Raw genomic sequence first — 19,214 nt, forward strand, 5'->3', positions numbered from 1 at the left:
GGAATTATTCCTGATGGTACTTGGGGGACAGGACAATATGGGATGCTGAGATGGAACCTCAGTTGGCCACATGCAAAGCAAGTGCCTCCCCACTGAACTATCACTCAGATCTAGAGAGGATGATTATAAATGGACAATGATTATTAGGGTATGAATGCAAATTCTACGATATTGTGGATTTTATAGATGTCAAAATGATTTATGTCCCATAAAAAAAGTGGTTCTAATTCATAGAGCAGGTTCTTGACACACAGCCCAGCTTTGGTAACTAGGGCTGAGATTAGGGACCATGGACCGGGCAAACGTCCTCCTGATGCTGCCAATTTGGGAAGCGCATGCTCTGTCAGTTACTTCATCTGTCAGTTGGAGATAATGGTAGTGCTGACCACATTGGGGCTGTTGAGCTGTCCAGGATGTTAAAGGGACATTTATTCAGCCACATTTATTGAGACACGTGGAACCCTGGCGTCCAGCACAATAGCGTGATGATACATAGATGAATACACAAAAGAAATGTGTCCTTATCCATGTATCATCACTAACACTCTACTAAAATCAAAGACTGCTCTCTGTGTCATTTGACGGCCCAGGAAACTGAGGCCTCGAGGAATTCAGTCTAGTCTAGAATCTTTTTTTTTTTTTTTTTTTTTTTTGGTTTTTGGGCCACACCCATTTGACGCTCAGGGGTTACTCCTGGCTATGTGCTCAGAAATCGCCCCTGGCTTGGGGGGACCATATGGGACGCCGGGGGATCGAACCGCGGTCCGTTCCTTGGCTAGCGCTTGTAAGGCAGACACCTTACCTCTAGCGCCACCTTCCCGGCCCTTAGTCTAGAATCTTATGGCTCAGGTTCCAAGATCTGGGCTCTAGAGCCTGGCAGTTGTTTATAAAGCATTTGGTCCCGCTGGCAGCGCAGTTAAGGGCCTTGATCCATATTTACAGTGGTGCTTGTTATCAGTTCTAGCCAGGGGATGGAGATGGGGAAGGGGTGCAGTGCTCCCCAATTTCCCTGTAGGAAGATCTCAATCACCCTGAAGACCTGAAAGGGACAGGGAGAATGTTCACAGAGCAACCATCCACTTCATGAGAAAGATGGGGCTCTATGGCTATCCTGGGCCAGCGTCGCCATTTGCCTATCCTAGGCCGTCTTCTCGCTTCCCGTCGCTGGGCCCGGCGGGCCGGGTGTCACAAACAGTCAGGTCTACGAATGGCAGCTCCCCGCCACACCCCTACCAGGCCCGCCGCAATGGGCCGGTCCTCCCAGCAGCCTTTCCTTTCCTCCCCTTACCCGGAAGGGTCGCAATGGTATCGCCCGGGTCTCGGGGCCGAGTTTCAGGTTCCGCGCTCGGGGCGCGGACAAAGCGCGGGGTGGGGGGGTGGGGAGGAGTGGGTCACGTGGGCGCGACGCGGCGCGGCGCTTTGTGACGTCGCCAGGCCCCGCCCCGCCCCGCCTCCGAGGCGCGCGCCAGCCCCGCCCCGCGCCGCCGCCCGTGCGGTCCCTGCTTAAGAGACCCCGGAGTGGGGCGCCCGCCCGCAAGCCAGGCCGCGTCCGCCATAGTAGCGCTGGGCCTGGAGGTAGGTGTCTCCGGCGCGGCGCGTAGGCCCGAGAGCGACGGCGGCGGCGGCGAGGACGACGACGACGACCACGGCGGCACCGGCGGCGGGTGCTCGGTCCCGTCGGGAAGAGGAAAAGACCAGAACTGAATTGAACCTCTAAAGCCCGAGACGGGAGGGAGCCTGCGCGGCGCGTTGTTCCCTTCCAGGCCCGACACGCAGCGCAGCGCAGCGCAGCCCGGAGCCGCCCGGCGACGGGAAGCCAGAAGCCAGAAGCCCGAAGCCAGAAGCGCGGAGGAGCAGCCGGAGGAAAGGCAGCGCCCGGCCGGGCCAGGCCAGGCCTAGCCGAAGTCGCCCGGGCTGGTGCGGAAGGAAGCCTCGCGGCCTAGTTGAGCCTGAGCCCGAGCCCGAGCCCGAGCCCGAGCCCGGCTTTGTTCGGCGGCGGGAGGCGGAGCCGAGCCGGGGGCGGCCGGTGCCGGGTGTCTCCGCTCGGTCGGGCCCATTCGTGGCCGCCCGATCCGGCCCGGCCCGGCCTCGCCTCGCCTCGCCTCCAGGCGCCGCGGGGGCGTTTGCGTGGCTGAGCGGGGGTTGGCGGGGGGCCGGGACCGGGGGCCTGGGCCTGCGGGGCAGCCGACGCCTGCTCGTCCCGAAGCCGGGAGGAGAAGGAGGAGGAGGTGGAGGAGAAGAAGGAGGCCAGAGAGAGAGGACTCCACCTCCCCTTCCCTCCCCCCGTCCGCCTTCTTCTAGTCTCCCGAGAGCGAGACAGACCCGACCCGACCCGACCCGCCCGCCGGGAGGAGGTCGGCCTCGCTATGGACCCCTGACCCTGCGGGGTCATCCGGACTCTGAAAACGTGGACTGATCCCCCTCCTTGCTAACTACTGACTGCAACTTCCCACCCACCCCCGATCCGAACCCCTCCATTGAGTCTTCCTGCCGGCCTCCTTAGCATGAGCTAAGGGGGGACCCAGCAGGGTGACATTGTTTGTGCCCGTTTGCTGCTGGATCTCCCTTCTTCCATTGCGCACCCCCACTTTGCCCGCCTGCCTCCTCCCCCCGCTCTTGGCCGCCGCCGCCTTCGCCTTCCCTCATGAAGTCATTGAGAGTTGCGGGGGGGAGGTGAGGTACGGTGGGGTTGATCCGGATCATTGTCTCTCTCGAACCCTTCCACCATCACCACCACCACTGACCCCCCCCCCAGCTTTGTGGGTTCGGGGGCGGTGTTTTGAAAGCCCTAAGGCCTCGAGTGTCTCGTTGCGTGTCTTGTGTGTATACCTATTTTGCTCTTTTCCGTTGATAAATACACATCTCTTGAGCCGTTTGTCCACGTCTCCTCGCTGAAAACCTTTAGGCTTTTTTTATTATTTTTTTTTTATTTTTCTCCTTTTGGGGGCCACCATGTCCTGTGTGCATTATAAATTCTCTTCCAAACTCAACTATGATACTGTCACCTTCGATGGGCTGCACATCTCCCTCTGCGACCTAAAGAAGCAGATTATGGGGAGAGAGAAGCTGAAAGCGGCCGACTGCGACCTGCAGATCACCAACGCGCAGACGAAAGAAGGTAAGGAAAGGCCACTCGGCTTGGCTGGAGGGTGGCCAGGAGATTGGGGGGGGATCCGTCACCGCTAGCTCCCACAGGGGTTTGCTGCAGTCTTACAAGATCTTACGGAGGTGGGGAGGGTGGGGGGACGCGCACTACTTTGCACCGGGTGAGGGTGCATCCTACCTTCCCTGAAGAGCATTCAGTTTTCTGCAACTTGGATTGGTATGGGATAGGATTATCTCAGACTGCCCTATGGTTGGATTATCCCACCCACCCACCCACTCTCTTGCCACCGATTTAGACATGGGAGGTTCTGGTGGAGTGGGGCTGGAGTGGGAAGTTTTGCCGCCCGGTGGCATAATTTAACCTGTTTTTTATGGTTTCTTACCTCACTGACACTCATCAGAAACTATGATGGTAATTGCACCGGAGCAAAGGCCTCTTTGGGGCGGGGGTGGGGTGAAGAAGAGGATCCAGTTTTTGATCCTTCCAGTATCTTTGGGGGAGGTTCATGGCAAATGTTGTGTTTCTATCTCCAAGTCCCCTTTCTTCACTTTGTGCTTGCCTGTACTGTGAAAGGGAAGGCTCCTTGCTTAAACACTTTTAGGGTTTCATGTAAGACCGGCTTTCATATGGGAATTGGCTTTGGGAACTTGAGATGACCCCCCCCAAATGGGACCAACTCCATTCTTATTTCATCCTGTTTCTCACGAGGTTGAATCAAGAGCAAAACTTCACATTTCTCTTTTGGGAAGTAGTACTTGCTGCTAGATTGGTACTAGAATGATTTGGTGTGGGGGAGAGACGATGACTGCTTCTTTTCAGTAAACGCATGCTACTGTGGTTTTTAGTAGGTCATAATGGAGTGAGGAAAGGTAGAGAGATTCCAATTTGGTTGGGCTATCTTAATGACTACATTTGGATAAAGTTGTGAGAAAGTTCTTGTTTAGAGGGTTGCCCACTTCTAGCCTATATATATATATATATATATATATATATATATATATATATATATATATAGTTCGATAACTAAATCTGCCACGTAAATGCATCGTTTTTCATTTGTATCCAGATAAAAGCATGACCCCCCCCCAACATATTCATTAAGGAATGACAGGCTTTATTCTTGATATAAGAATAGTTTCTGCTTCCTGCTTTATTAAATGTACACTACTTGAGGAATCCCCTGTGAGTCTTTGGTGATTATAATTATGTGGTTTCCCACTCGTAAGGGAGCCGGCAATTGATGGTGGTCAAGAACATTTGAGAAATTACTCTTAAAAATATTTTTGGAACATATACCTTCAGGAAAATAATGTACCATTGAAGCCACATTGTCAATACATACAGATTTATAAAGCTTTTGGGTTGTTTTTTTTTTGTTTTGTTTTGTTTTTTTTTAAGAGAGATGATACTTAGAAAAGGGGAGGACTGAAAATATAGTTGAAATTAGAATGTTAGAGGCTGAGTTTTTTGTTTGTTTGTTTGTTTGTTTTTATTTTTTGGGCCACACCTAGTACTCCTGGACCTAAGCTCTGAAGTCACTTACTCCTGGTAGGCTGGGGGGACCATATAGGATGCCTGGAATCAACCCGGGCTCATCCTGTGTCGGCTGCATGTAAGCACAGCCTTATGCTGTGCTTTCTCTCCTGCCCCATCAGTCAAGCTTCTTGTTTTACTGAAGTATGAGGCAACTTAATTTTAGGCTTTGTCCATCTTTTCAGCTGATTAAATACAATTTTTGTTAGTTGCATCAAAGGGGAAGATTTCATGTTTGCCAATTTGTGCTACTTAATTTCTAGGCCTTAAAAAGTTGCTACATTTTCCGTAAGCCCTGAAAACCCAGGAATGGGCTTTTTTTTTTTTTTTTTTTTCTGAGAGCATGTTTCTTTACTCTCTCTGTTGGCCATTCTTGCTGGAGAAAGAGCTAGGATTAGAATGGTGAAGAAAGAGAAGGATCTTTAGAGAGGGGAAGGTATTTTATTTTATCACACCTTAAGGTTTGAGGAGAAAAGATCATTGAGAGGCCAGAGTGATAGATGACACAGAGGGGAGGGTGCATGACTTGCATGTGGCCCTCCCTGGTTTGATTCCTGGCATTCCCTTGGCACCAGGAGTGGCTCAGGATTTCTGAGAATTGCCTGGTGTGGCCCCAAAACTGCCATTGAGATTGTAAAGGACAAGTCTGAGTTTTGTGGAAAAGTATTTCAATGTCACAGGGCAGTTAAATGCCAGTTAGGTTTATCACTAGAAGTGAATTAAAAATATAAGATAAATGTTTATAGCTTCATAGGTAGAAGATAATTGAGGATAGACTGCTAAACTGGATTTCTTTGTTTTAAATTTGTTTGAAATATTCTACCTTGTTTCTAGAGAACATTTCTTTACCATTGTGGAAATCTACTCATGTTTTCGGACTCTTAAGTTGGTGTTTCAAACTACAGAATCCTCTTTATGTCTAGCCATTATTTCTAGACAGGTTATTCATGTGTGAACTTCCATACTTTTTTGTTTCTTCCTCCTCAGCCCCAGTCCCTTACCCCTTGCACACATACAGCTTCATTTTGAACTTTGTGTGAAAGATTTGCACACTCTCTGTATTGTTACAAGGCTCTTAATATGCATGTATATTTGGATCAGGAATTACACTGGCCTAGCTCAAAGGGCTAGAGTGCATGTGGGAGGGCCTGTATTTAATGCCTGGTACCACAGAGGGAGCCCCAAGCAGTGCTGAGATCAAAACCTGAACAGTGAGTGAGCCAGCAAACCAGCCCCTGAGCACTGTCCTCAACCAGAAACAAAATGACACTGGAATAGAAAAAGTATCTTGTGAAACTAGTATTTGATGAGCTATTTTTTTAATTTATTTTTTTTTTCCCAGGGTGCAGAAGGTTTTTTTTGTTTGGTTGGTTTTTGATTTTTGGGTCATACCTGGCAGCGCTCAGGGGTTACTTCTGGCTCTACGCTCAGAAATCGCTCCTGGCATACTGGGGGACCATACGGGATGCCGGGATTTGAACCTCTGTCCTTCTGCATGAAAGGCACATGCCCTACCTCCTATGCTATCTCTCCAGCAGAGGTTGGGTTCTGTTTGGTTTTTGGCCACACCCAGCTGTGCTGGGGGGGAGGGGGTTACTCCTGGCTCTGTGCTCTGAAGTTTCTTCTGAACAGCTTGGGGGACCATATGGGATACTTGGGAGTGAATGGAGTCTATCCTGAGTTGTCTGTGTGCAAGGCAAATGCCCTACCATGTGCTATCACTCCAGCCCCATGTTGAGGTTAACAAACATCAGTCCATTCAGACCCTCGCTCCTTTAAGTCTTTGTTGCCATACCATATATCTGGAGCATATGGTTGTGAGAAGTTATTTTTGAGGGTTCATGCAATTGCCTTGCATATTTTCAGCCTGCCTTCAGTCCACAGCACCCCACATGGGTGGTGATGACTGAGCACAATCAGGTATGGCCCCCCAAAAATTTTTTTTAAATTATTATAAGTAAATGATTTTGTATGCCTGTTTGTTTATACTTATAAGCTTGGTCTCATTAAATTTCTTGGGCAAAAAGGATTCACAAAGACTGGAGCAATAGTATAGCATGTTAGGGCACTACTTGCCTTGTATGTGGCCAACTTGTATTCAACCCTAGCATCCCATGTGGTATCATTCTCTCTGTCCCACCCCAACCCCACTTTGTCAGCAGTAATGGGTGGGTGGGGGTTGGCCACATTCAGTGATGCTCAGGGAATATTGGTGATTTTAAGGATAACTCCTACCATGTGGGGACCTTATGGGGTACCAGGGACTGAGCTCTGGTTGACTATTATTGCTTTGACCCCTGGAGTAATTCCTGAATGCAGAGCCTGGAGTAACGGAGCGGGGAGGGATCCAGAATAGATCATAGTGAGAAAAGTGTAAAGAAACACTCATTTGGCTGGTCCGATGGCAGTGGTTTATCAGAAATTAATGTATCACAAAAGTTGGTATATAACCCCCCCCCCTGCTCAATTTGACTGGCTTAGAAAAAGAAAAAAAAAGCACTCATTTAGTCTTAAAACTCAGTCTGACACTTATTATATTGTTTGGATTATTAGAGCTTTATTTTTTTTTTTTTTGGGCCACACCCTGTGATGCTCAGGGGTTACTCCTGGCAATTTGCTCAGAAATCGCTCCTGCCTCTGGGAACCATATGGGGACGCTGGGGGATTGAACTGAGGTCTGTCCTAGGCTGCTACCCCGGACAAGGCAGACGCCTTACTGCTTACACCACCAGTCCGGCCCTTTGTTTTTAGATTTTTTTTCCCTTGGATTTTGGGTCACACCCAGCAGCACTCAGGAGTTATTCCTGGCTCTACGCTCAGATATCGCTCCTGGCAGGCTCAGGTGACCATATGGAATGCCAGGATTCGGGGCTATACTTCCTTCTGCATGCTCAGCAAACACCCTACCTCCATGCTATCTCTCCGGCCCTGTTTTTAGATTTTACTTGAACGATTATCCAATTGGGAAACTTTTTTTCTGCGTGCAGTGTGTGTGTTAAAGTTTTTGGTTCACACCTGATGCTGCTCAGGAGCCAATGCTCAGGGTTTACTTCCAACTCTGCTCAGGAATTACTCCCAGTGGTGCTCAGGGGCACCATGTAGTATGCTGAGGATCACATCAGGGTCAGACACATGCAAGGCAATCACACTACTATCATACTAGTCCTGAAGTTGAGGGCAGTCACTCACTGGTGGAGAGAAGTTGATTCTGGTGATGGGATTGGTGCTACATTATATTTCTTATTTATTTATTTATTTATTTATTTATTTATTTATTTATTATGAGAACAAGGGTGCAAAGAAAGAGGACAAGGTAAAGTTACAGTGGAAGGACAATCACCCATAACATAATTCTCAGAAGTCCCCTTGCTGATATCTTAACTTTGAAATTTCAGCCAAAGAACATTAAGATAAATAAGACAGAATCCATGTACAATTTTGTTTTTTTTTGGTTTTTGGGCCACACCCGGTAACGCTCAGGGGTTACTCCTGGCTATGTGCTCAGAAGTTGCTCCTGGCTTGGAAGACCATATGGGACACTGGGGGATCGAACCGCGGTCTGTCCAAGGCTAGCGCAGGCAAGGCAGGCACCTTACCTTTAGCGCCACCGCCCAGCCCCTACATTATATTTCTAACCCAGCTGTCAATAACATAGTAAATCATGGCTCTGAAATTAAATTTTAAAACTTATTATTTGGGCCACACGTCAATGCTCAGGAGTTACTTCTGCCTCTGTCCTCAAGAATTACTCCTGGGGGCCGGGAAGGTGGTGCTAGTAAGGTGTTTGCTTTGCAAGCGCTAGCGTAGGACGGACCGCGGTTAGATCTCCCGGCTTCCCATATGGTCCCCCCAAGCCAGGAGCAATTTCTGAGTGCATAGTTAGGAGTAACCCCTGAGCGTCAAATGGGTGTGACCCCCCAAAAAAATTACTCCTGGCAGGTTCAAGGGAATGGGATACCGAGAATTAAACCCAGTTGGCCACGGACAAGCACTGACTGTGCTGTTGCCCTGGCGTAGATTTAAAAATTTAACAAGGGACCAGAGCATTAGGGTAGGACATTTGCCTTGCACACAGCTGACCCAGGATGGACCAGGTTCGATCCCTGGCGTCCCATATAGTCCCCCGAGCCTTCCAAGAGCGATTTCTTTTTTTTGTTTGTTTTTGGGCCACACCCTGTGACGCTCAGGGGTTACTCCTGGCTATGCGCTCAGAAGTTGCTCCTGGCTTCTTGGGGGACCATATGGGACGCCGGGGGATCGAACTGCGGTCCGTCCTAGGCTAGCGCAGGCAAGGCAGGCACCTTACCTCCAGCGCCACCGCCTGGCCCCACCAAGAGCGATTTCTGAGTGCGGAGCCAGGAGTAACCCTGAGCACCGTGGTCCAAAACAACAACAACAACAACAACAACCAAAAAAACCTTAAAATAAAATGAGATCTCCCCTCTAGGGACCAGAAAGAGCTCACTGGCTTAGCCACATACATGCTAGAACCCAGGTATCACAAGGTTTCTCCCCAAGCACCACCAGAAATAACCCAAACCTTAGAGCTGGGCTTATCCCTAGCACCCCTTGAGAGTGTGGGGAAGAGTCCTCTTTGTGGTTTTTTTTTGTTTGTTTGTTTTTTGTTTTTGGGTCACACCGGCAGCACTTGGGCTACTCCTGGCTCTACGCTCAGAAATCACCCCTGGCAGGCACAGGGGACCATATGGGATGTCAGGATTCGAACCACCATCCTTCTGCATGCTAGGCAAATGCTTTACCTCCATGCTATCTCGCCTGCCCCAGCCCCTTGTGTTTTTAATACTCAGAAGTTTGATTGTTTGGTTTTGGAACTGTCATAACTTAATAATTGCGCTTCTAGTAAATGACACCCCTCTGCTTGTGAAATAAAGCTTGCTACATGAAATATAAAAACATTTCCTGGGGCCGGAGAGAGAACCACAGCAGTAGGGCATTTGCCTTGGACGCAGCTGATTCAGGATGGAAGGTGGTCCCGGCATCCCATATGGTTGGTCTCCCATGCCTGCTTGGAGGATTACTAAGCACAGAGCCAGGAGTAACTCCTGAGCGTTGCCAGTGTGATCCAAAATTACAAAAAAAAAAAAACAAAAACCCACAATTTTTTTCCTGAATTTGGTCAGGAATTACTAATAGTGTTAGGATTAAAAATAAGATGATATAGGGCTGGAGCAATGGTGCAGCGTTAGGGCATTTGCTTTACACGCAGCTGACATAGGACAGACCGAGATCCCCTTGCATCCCATATGGTCCCCCAAGCCTGGAGCGATTTCTGAGGAGTATCTCTGAGTGTCACTGGGTGTGGCCCAAAAACAAAACAAACAACAAAAAAAGGCTGATTTGGGCCCGGAGAGATAGCACAGAGGCAGAGATAGCACAGAGGCATTGCCTTGCAAGCAGCCGATCCAGGACCAAAGGTGGTTGGTTCGAATCCCGGTGTCCCATATGGTCCCCCGTGCCTGTCAAGAGCTATTTCTGAGCAGACAGCCAGGAGTAACCCTTGAGCACCGCCAGGTGTGAGCCAAAAACCAAAATAAATAAATAAATAAAAGGCTGATATAGGTAAACATAGATTTAAAAGCTTTAAATGTTTGCATATGGAGTGGGTTTGAAACAACTGAAAGAACCAACAGAACTAGTTAAAACTGAGTAATGTAAGTTAACACGCATATTCCTAACCTTAAAAGTAAACTCTAGGGCTGAAGCAATAGCACAGCTGTAGGGCGAAAACAGGCCAAAACAGGATGGACACTGGTTCTGTTCCCAGCATCCCATATGGTCGCCCAGCCTGCCAGAAGCAATTTCTGAGCACTGCTGGTTGTGACACACCCCGCAAAGGTAAACTCTGGGGTCCTGAGAGTGTAGCAAGGGTGAAGCTAACCCATCCCCCCCAAGAGTGATCTCTGAGTACCAGAAGTAAGTTCCAGCACTACCACATGTCATACCCACAACCCTAAAAAATAAAAGTAAGCCCTGGTTTCTGCTATGAGATATGGGGATAGGATTGGAGTTGAGTTTTGGGTCACACCCTTCATTGCTCAAGAGTTACTCCTGGCAGACTTGAGGCCATATTGGATATGGGAATCACCCTCCCCACTGTAAACACTGCTCCAAAATGAGTGTTTTTGCATCAAGTTCATTGGCCTTTGTTTTGGGACTACTAACTCAGTGCTGGATTGGGGTGCTGAGGTATTAAGGAGTCTTTGAACACAGGGCTTCAAAGCCAGTGTTCCAGCCCATATAAGTTATCTTGGAGAGGACCTGAGTGTGATAACAGTAGGGCATTTGCCTTGCACGTGGCCGAGACAGACAGACCCCGGTATCCCATATGGTCCCCCAAGCCTACCAGGAGCGATTTCTTAGCACCAAGCCAGGAGTAACGTCTGAGACCCTCCAGGTGTGGCCCAAAAATCAAAACTAAAAAAAAAATAAAAACCCCGGGCCGGGCAGTGGCGCTAAAGGTAAGGTGCCTGCCTTGCCTGCGCTAGCCTTGGACGGACCGAGGTTCGATCCCCCAGTGTCCCATATGGTCCCCCAAGCCAGGAGCAACTTCTGAGCACATAGCCAGGAGTAACCCCTGAGCGTTACCGGGTGTGGCCCAAAAACCAAAAAAAAAAAAAAAAACAACCACAAAAACCTGTTATCTCCTAGGACCCCCCCCCCCCCCATTAGTTTTGTTTGTTTGGGGGCCATACCTAGTAGTGCCCAGAGTCTGCTGTACTCTGGGGTTGCTCCTAGAGGACCCTGGCCCATATACTTATAACACCTTTCCCTGCGGTTCTGTTTTTATTTTGTATTGAAATAGTTCAAAAGGGCAGAAAAATAAAATCTATACCTTTTCCTTCTTTGTCTTCTTAACTGTTTATTCAATTAATTCCAGGAGCCCAGGAATTCAACTGAATTTTTCATTTTATTTCTATCCAGTTCAGTTCATTCACAAGCTTTATGGTTTCTACTACACAAAAATTTTGTTTTGTTTTTGGGCCACATCCGGTGACGCTCAGTGTTTAACTTGGTTAACTCCTGGCTATGCGCTCAGAAACCTTTCCTGGCTTGGGGGGCCATATGGGACTCTGGGGGATCTAACCATGGTTCATCCTAGGCTGCCTTGGGCAAGGCAGATGCCTTACCGCTTCAGCCACCAACACTCCCACCCCAGCACAAAAATTTTTGATTCTACTCTGTTTTTTTGTTTGTTTGTTTGTTTGTTTTTCGGGCCACACCCATTTGATGCTCAGGGGTTACTCCTGGCTATGCACTCAGAAGTCATTCCTGGCTTGGGGGACCATATGGGACGCCGGGGGATTGAACCGCGGTCCTTCCTTGGCTAGTGCTTGCAAGGCAGACACCTTACCTCTAGCGCCACCTTGGCGGCCCCCTGATTCTACTTCTGTCATGTAGTAGTTGCCTCATCGTTAGACAGTTACTCCTACATTATTTATTGTAAAGTATCATTTTTTGTTTAAAATCCTGCATGATGGAGGAACAAGCTGTAAATATTCTATCCAAAGTTGTATTTCACTCATAATTCTAAACTACTTAAAAATAAATGGGCCTTCATACAGTTGTGTGCAGAATTGACTCCTGGCTTTGTACTTAGGGACCACTTTTAGTGGGCTTGGAAGACCATATAGGTATGCACTCGGGTTACTTCTGGTTCTATGCTCAAATCAATCCTGGCGAGCTCAGGCAACCATATGGGATGCCGGGATTCGAACCATTGACCTTATACATGCAAGACAAATGCCCTACCTCCATGCTATCTCCCCAGCCCCCTTAATCCTTCTGTATTCAAATAATTTAAATTTTTTTAACTTGTCTTAGGTTTAAGAACTAAATGTTTCTCATAGTTCAGCTTTCAGCATCATTAGCTAAACAAACTAGAGAAGGACTTGCCTTCCTAGGAGAATAGGTGCTTATGGAATGGAACCGCAGGGTAAGGTGCTTGCTTTGCTGAATAGTCAACCATGGTTCAGTCCCCGGCACTGCAATCTGGTCCTCTGAGCATTGCCAGATGTGCCTTCAAATAAACCAAAACAGTAGAAGTAAAAGTGCTAGAACTAAAAACTGCTGATACTTTGATGTCAACCTCATGAGGGATTCAAATAATTCTAACAGTAATCAGTAATGTAAGTGCAAGGAACATGTAGAGTTTTTATTTACATTTCTTTCTTTCTTTTTTTTTTCTTCCGGTTTTTGGGTCACACCCAGCAGTGCTCAGGGGTTACTCCTGGCTCTACTCTCAGAAATAGCCCCCAGTAGGCTCGGGAGACCTTATGGGATACCGGAATTTGAACCAACGTCTTTCTGCACGCAACGCATATCGCTGCGCTATCTCTCCAGCCCCTTACATTCATTTCTACTACATTTTGAAGTTTTCTAATTCTCAGAATTGTGCTTTATTCAATTTCTTAGATAGAAATTCAATTCTTTGTCTTTTCATTTTCAGAGTATACTGATGATAATGCTCTAATTCCTAAAAATTCATCTGTAATTGTTAGAAGAATTCCTATTGGAGGTGTTAAATCTACAAGCAAGACATATGTTATGTGAGTCTCATGTTAAATTGTCAAAGTAGAATTTTAAATAATGAAAAATACTTTTGTGAGAGGTGTATTTTAGAATTAAACTTAATGTTGAATCCTAATGTTCTTATTCTTTAAAAATAAAAACATGAATTTTATTTTTCTCTTTGATTCCCCCCCCCCCCAATTAACCTAGCCTAGATAAGTTAAACTTTAAACTGTTAAAGATTGTACTAGCAGTCTATTTCTGTGTGGGCTTCTTTTTTTGGGGGGTGGGGCACAACCGGTAACGCTCAGGGGTTACTCCTGGCTCTGCGCTCAGAAGTTGCTCCTGGCTTGGGGGACCATATGGGACGCCGGGGGATCGAACCGCGGTCCGTCCTAGGCTAGCGCAGGCAAGGCAGGCACCTTACCTCTAGCGCCACCGCCTGGCCTGTGTGGGCTTCTTAAGTATACTAAAAATTGGGGTAGAGAGATAGTATACTCTGCGTACTGCCAATATAGATTAGATTTCCAGGACCCCATAAACCAAGCCCCATCAGGCTTAATTTCAACTGTTTGTGGTCAAAACAAGGGAGGGCGGGGTCATGATTTAAAGAAACAGAGCTCATGGCATATAATATGACCCTGATTAGGTCTTGGTTGCCCACCCCAGTACTCCCAAGGGAAGAAAATTGATCTAGTTCTTCAACTTAAGTACTCTTTGAACATAAATACTTTTTTTTTTTTTTTTTGGTTTTTGGTTTTTGGGTCACACCCGGCAGTGCTCAGGGGTTGCTCAGAAATCGCTACTGACAGGGTTGGGGACCATATGGGATGCTGGGTTCAAACCACCTTCCTTCTACATGCAAGGCAAATGCACTACCTCCATGCTATCTCTCAGGCCCCAACATAAAATACTTCTTATTAGGCTTTCTTGTACTTTTCTAGAAGCTAGAATTCTTAATTCTGAAGCATAGATTTTTTTAGAATTTTATTTCATTTTATTTATTTATTTTGGATTTTTGGGCCACACCCAGCAGTTCTCAGGGGTTACTCCTGGCTCTGCACTCAGAAATAACTCCTGGCAGGCTCGGGGGACCTTATGGGATGCTGGGATTTGAACCACAGTTTATCCTGGGTTGGCTGCATGCAAGGCAAACGCCCAACCGCTGTGCTATCTCTTTGGCCCCATTTTGAGAATTTTAAAGTATCAATCTTTCCATATTTGAAATTTAGTTTTTGAAGCATAGCAGTTTCTTAGGGATCCAAATCATAATTATGGGTTTGTTTTTGTTTTGTTTTGGCTTTGGGGTTGGTTTGTTTTTGTTTTTAAGGTGTTTGATTTGGGGGCCTCACCCAGCAGTGCTCAGGAGTTACACCTGACTCTGCTCCTGTCAGTCTCGAGGGACCACATGGGATGCGAGGGGCTGACCCGTGTCTGTCCCAGGTTGACCACGTGCAAAGCAAACACCCTACTGTTGTGCTGTAAAGCTCTGGCCCCAGATCATAATGAATGGTTAATTATTATTGGTCTTTTAACAAAATCTAATTTATTAAAAATCTTTTTTTTGTTTGTTTTTGGGCCATGCCCAGTGATGCTCAGGAGTTAGTTACTCCTGGCTATGCGCTCAGAAATTGCTCCTGGCTTGAGGGACCATATAGGACACCGGGGACTGAACCGCGGTCCGTACTAGGTCAGCCTGTGCAAGACAAAAGCCCTACCGCTGTGCCACCACTGTGGCCCCAAAAGTCTTGTTTTTGTTTTTGGGGGGCCACACCTGGTGATTCTCAGGAGTTACTCCTGGCTCTATGCTCAGAAATCACTCTTGACAGGCTCGAGGGACCATATGAGATGCCGGGGATCAAAGCAAGGTTCATCCTGGAAAAAAAATAAATAGGGGCCAGAGTGATAGCGTGGAGGTAAGGCCTTGCATGCAGGATGGTAGTTCAAATCCCGGCATCTCATACGATCCCCCGAGCCTGCCAAGAGCGATTTCTGAGCATAAAGTAGCCTCTGAATGCTGCTGGGTGTGACCCAAAATCCAAAACAAAAAAAAAGTTTGTCCTGGATTGGCTGCATGCCCTACTGCTGTGCTATCACTCCACAACCCACCCCCCATTAAAAGTCTTGTTTATACTTTTTTTTTCCTCAGGGATTACTCTGGCTATGTGCTCAGAAATCGCTCTTGTCTTGGGAGACCATATAGGACGCTGGGGGATTGAACTGTGGTCTATCCTAGGATAGCAGGGGCAAGGCAGGCGCCTTAACACTTGCACCACTGCTTCGGCCCCTCTTGTTTATACTTTTTACAAAACTGGGCAATAATAGTTCTATGAAAATTCTCATATTTAGAATCAGACATGGATGCATTAGGTAGAGTACATGCTGCATATGTGAGGCTTCTGTGTTCAATCTCTGAGCTTGCAGAGATTAGAGAGCCAGTTCTAGGAGGTAAGGTACTTTGCTGCAGCAGGCTCTCCATGACCCACATGATTTCAGGAAGTACGTCCAATCATGGAGCTGAGAGTAGTGCCCAGTAATGCTGGATGTGTTATAAAAGCAAAGAGGAAAAGGAATAGTCATCAATGTGTTAGCTTATAGCTATAAATCAGTGGTCTATCAGTAAGAAGGAAAGCCTTAAAATTTAACCTGATAGAGTTCTGCAGACTGAGAATCTGTTTCCATATATGTTCTTTTTTTTTTTTTTTTTTTTTTTGGTTTTTGGGCCACACCCGGCATTGCTCAGGGGTTACTCCTGGCTGTCTGCTCAGAAATAGCTCCTGGCAGGCACGGGGGACCATATGGGACACCGGGACTCGAACCAACCACCTTTGGTCCTTGGATCGGCTGCTTGCAAGGCAAACGCCCACTGTGCTATCTCTCCGGGCCCCCATATATGTTCTTGTATGCAGGAGGCTCAGGTTTGATCCCCAGCGCTGTGCCACATCCCAGCCAAGAATTCCTTCCTGCAACAAAACTAAACACGGGCCCGGAGAGATAACACAGTGGTGTTTGCCTTGCAAGCAGCCGATCCAGGACCTAAGGTGGTTGGTTCGAATCCCAGTGTCCCATATGGTCCCCTGTGCCTGCCAGGAGCTATTTCTGAGCAGACAGCCAGGAGTAACCCCTGAGCGCCACTGGGTGTGACCTAACCCCCCCCCCCAAAAAAAAAAAAAAAAAAAAACTAAACTCAGAGAGATAGCACAGCAGTAGGGCTTTTGGCTTGCAAGCAACCAATCCAGTAGAGACAGTGGTTAGAATCCCAGCATCCCATATGTCACCTGTGCCTGCCAGGAGCAACTTCTGAGCTTGGAGCCAACTTCTGAGCTTGGAGCCAACTTCTGAGCTTGGAGCCGCCACCTGAGCACCGCTGGGTGTGACCCTCCCCAAATTAAAAAACTAAACAATCTCCTAGAGAACATTTATTATAAATAAACTTTTACTCTACTGAATTCCCTACTATAGATTTTCTTGTAGACATTTTTCTGCTTTTTTTGGTATGCAGGTGGAGCATATTCGGCTTGTTAGGACTTATTCCTAACCTTGTACCTAGGGATCATTCTTGGCCATGTTCAGGGGCCGTTAATCAGTGCCAAGGATCAAGCTGGGATTGCCATTTGCAAATTCCTAATCCCTTGTACTATCGCTTTAGCGCCTGAAATTTTTTGTTTGTGTGGGTGGGTCACACCTGTTGATGCTCCAACCTGGTTTGGTTGCATGCAAGGCAAGCATCCTACCCTCTGTACTGTTTACTCCAACTCCAGGATTTTCCTCCAATCTTAAATAACGGTTGGGAGGTAAAGTAATGTACTCAAAAATTCAGAAATCTGATTTTTTTTTAATTTTTTGGAGGAAAACTATTCCTAAAACCTTGATTGGAGATAAGTATTAAATTATTTAGTATTCAGATAACTACTGATAAATAACTAGCACTGTTTTCATTTTATCTTTTAGAAGTCGATCTGAACCAGTGATGGGAACTTCAAAACCAGTATGTAAAAACACAATCTCACACCTTTCTACACATTGTTTTTACCTTTATAACATAGCGTTGAAGTAAATCATTTTAGAACTTAAATCAACTGATCAGAGTATATGTTGTAAATAAAATGTATTTTTGTGACAGCTCAGTTGAATATGGATATATGGCATTATTTCACACTTATTTTGTAGAAATGGGTGGTTTGTGCCCGAGAAGAACACTGTTTCATATTGAATACAATAGCCTTCTCCCTGTATGACATTGTGTTGTACAGTTCATGTATGATCCTTTTTAGATCATGTAGGTTTACACTGGTGAACATGAGAACATGTTCTACATCTGTCTGTCTATAGCTAGTATTTTGTATGTATGTACAGGCTGTTGTGTGCTTTTTGTTTCTTGCAATAAAAAATGTTTGGAGTGTATATTTTGCCATTTTCACATTGTATCACTTAGTTTTTGTTAGTTTTTTGTTTTGTTTTTCTGCCTTATTAGTGGCTTTGAAAAAAGCATTAGCAACATTTGAGACTTCTAGTAAAGTTTGATGCTTTCTTCAAATCCAAGCACATAATAGAAAATAACTTTCCAGAGACCATTGGTGCAGCTTTTTTTAATTTCATTTTTGCTTTATTTGGTGATTTTGAGCTTGTTTGTTTATATTCATATTATAAAAAGTAAGGCCTGAAATTGAAACCCCTATTGAGCATAAGTGTTTTAATGATTTTATACATTTGGATACATTATTTCTAATTTTAATACAAGGTCTTTTGCTCAGTTGTCCAATTAAAATATCCTTTTTCATAAAATACTAATATGCTGCATTAAATTTTTTTTTTTGGTATGGTATGTGTGTTTGGGCCACACCTGCATTGCTCAGGAGTTACTCCTGGCTCTGTGCTCAGAAATCGCTCCTGGCAGGCACAGGGGACCACATCTATCTTTCTGGCCCTGCATTAAATCTTAAGTTAAATGAAAGCTATAGTTTACCAAAGGTTACTTCCATTAACCAGGGTAACATCTTTTTTTTTTTTTTTTTTTTGGTTTTTGGGCCACACCCTGTGCCGCTCAGGGGTTACTCCTGGCTATGCGCTCAGAAGTTGCTCCTGGCTTCTTGGGGGACCATATGGGACACCGGGGGATCGAACCGCTTTCCGTCCTAGGCTAGCACAGGCAAGGCAGGCACCTTACCTCCAGCGCCACCGCCCGGCCCAACCAGGGTAACATCTTGATTTTTTTTTTGTTTTTGGTTTTGGTTTTGGTTTTTGGGTCACACCACCTGGCATCACTCAAGGGTTACTCAGAAATTGCTCCTGGCTGGCTCAGGGAACCATATGGAATGCCGGGATTCAAACCACTGTCCTTCACATGCAAGGCAAACGCCCGCCCTCTGGCCCACATCTTGATTTTTTTTTTTTTTTTAAGTAAAAAGTAGTAACATTCCTGAGTAGGGGTGAAATTGTTTTAGAACAGGTTAGTAATTGGATTTTGTTAACTGATGGTTCTCTAAACTTTTTATGCTCAGGTTTGATATTGTACACAATAGTAGATGTTTGAGTTCTAATTTAGAATTTAAGGGTATTGCTTGTTGTTTAATTTATTCTTTTTACTGATCTTTAATGTATATCAGGCATTTGACTAACCTGGGATCATTGAACAGTTATCTGAACTTTGGACTTGTTCTCTAAAGTATACGGCATTTAGTTCTTGTGGAACCAAATAGTGGTTCAAAGATCAAAATTCTTAGTGTTTCTCCCCTATTTTGAGTTATGTTTTTTTTTTTTTTCTTTTTTTTTTTTAAAGCTTAATGCTGTAAAAACTGTCCAGGTTTCTGTTTTGCTGGTAATTGGTTTAAAGCTGATTTTTATGTATCCAAATGCTAGCACAAATTAGATTGACTATCCTGGTGACTGTAGTGGTTAATGTAACACATTTTGTATAAAGTACATTATATAGTATTTAAACTAATACAGATGAAGCTTTATTTCTTGAAAATAATTATTTCTTTTTGTTTATTAGCATGTGTATAAGCACAGATCACATGTTCATAAATAAAGTTAACATTTTTTT

At 45.9% G+C, this 19,214-nt stretch overlaps 1 protein-coding gene across 2 annotated transcripts in view; it reads left to right on the plus strand.

The window, feature by feature from the left end:
• The first annotated feature begins 2,557 nt into the window (after positions 1-2,557).
• RBBP6 (RB binding protein 6, ubiquitin ligase) overlaps positions 2,558-19,214 on the plus strand; it is a 44,169-nt gene continuing 27,512 nt past the window's right edge. For both annotated transcript variants that reach the window (XM_049789076.1, XM_049789077.1), the window contains exons 1-3: positions 2,558-3,118; positions 13,107-13,206; positions 17,120-17,156. In XM_049789076.1, coding sequence (XP_049645033.1) covers positions 2,953-3,118; positions 13,107-13,206; positions 17,120-17,156 — 303 coding nt within the window. In that variant the 5' untranslated portion in view covers positions 2,558-2,952. The remainder of the gene's footprint in view (positions 3,119-13,106; positions 13,207-17,119; positions 17,157-19,214) is intronic.

Source organism: Suncus etruscus, chromosome 15 (genome assembly GCF_024139225.1).
Source record: "Suncus etruscus isolate mSunEtr1 chromosome 15, mSunEtr1.pri.cur, whole genome shotgun sequence".
In the NCBI taxonomy this organism is placed as follows: Eukaryota; Metazoa; Chordata; class Mammalia; order Eulipotyphla; family Soricidae; genus Suncus; species Suncus etruscus.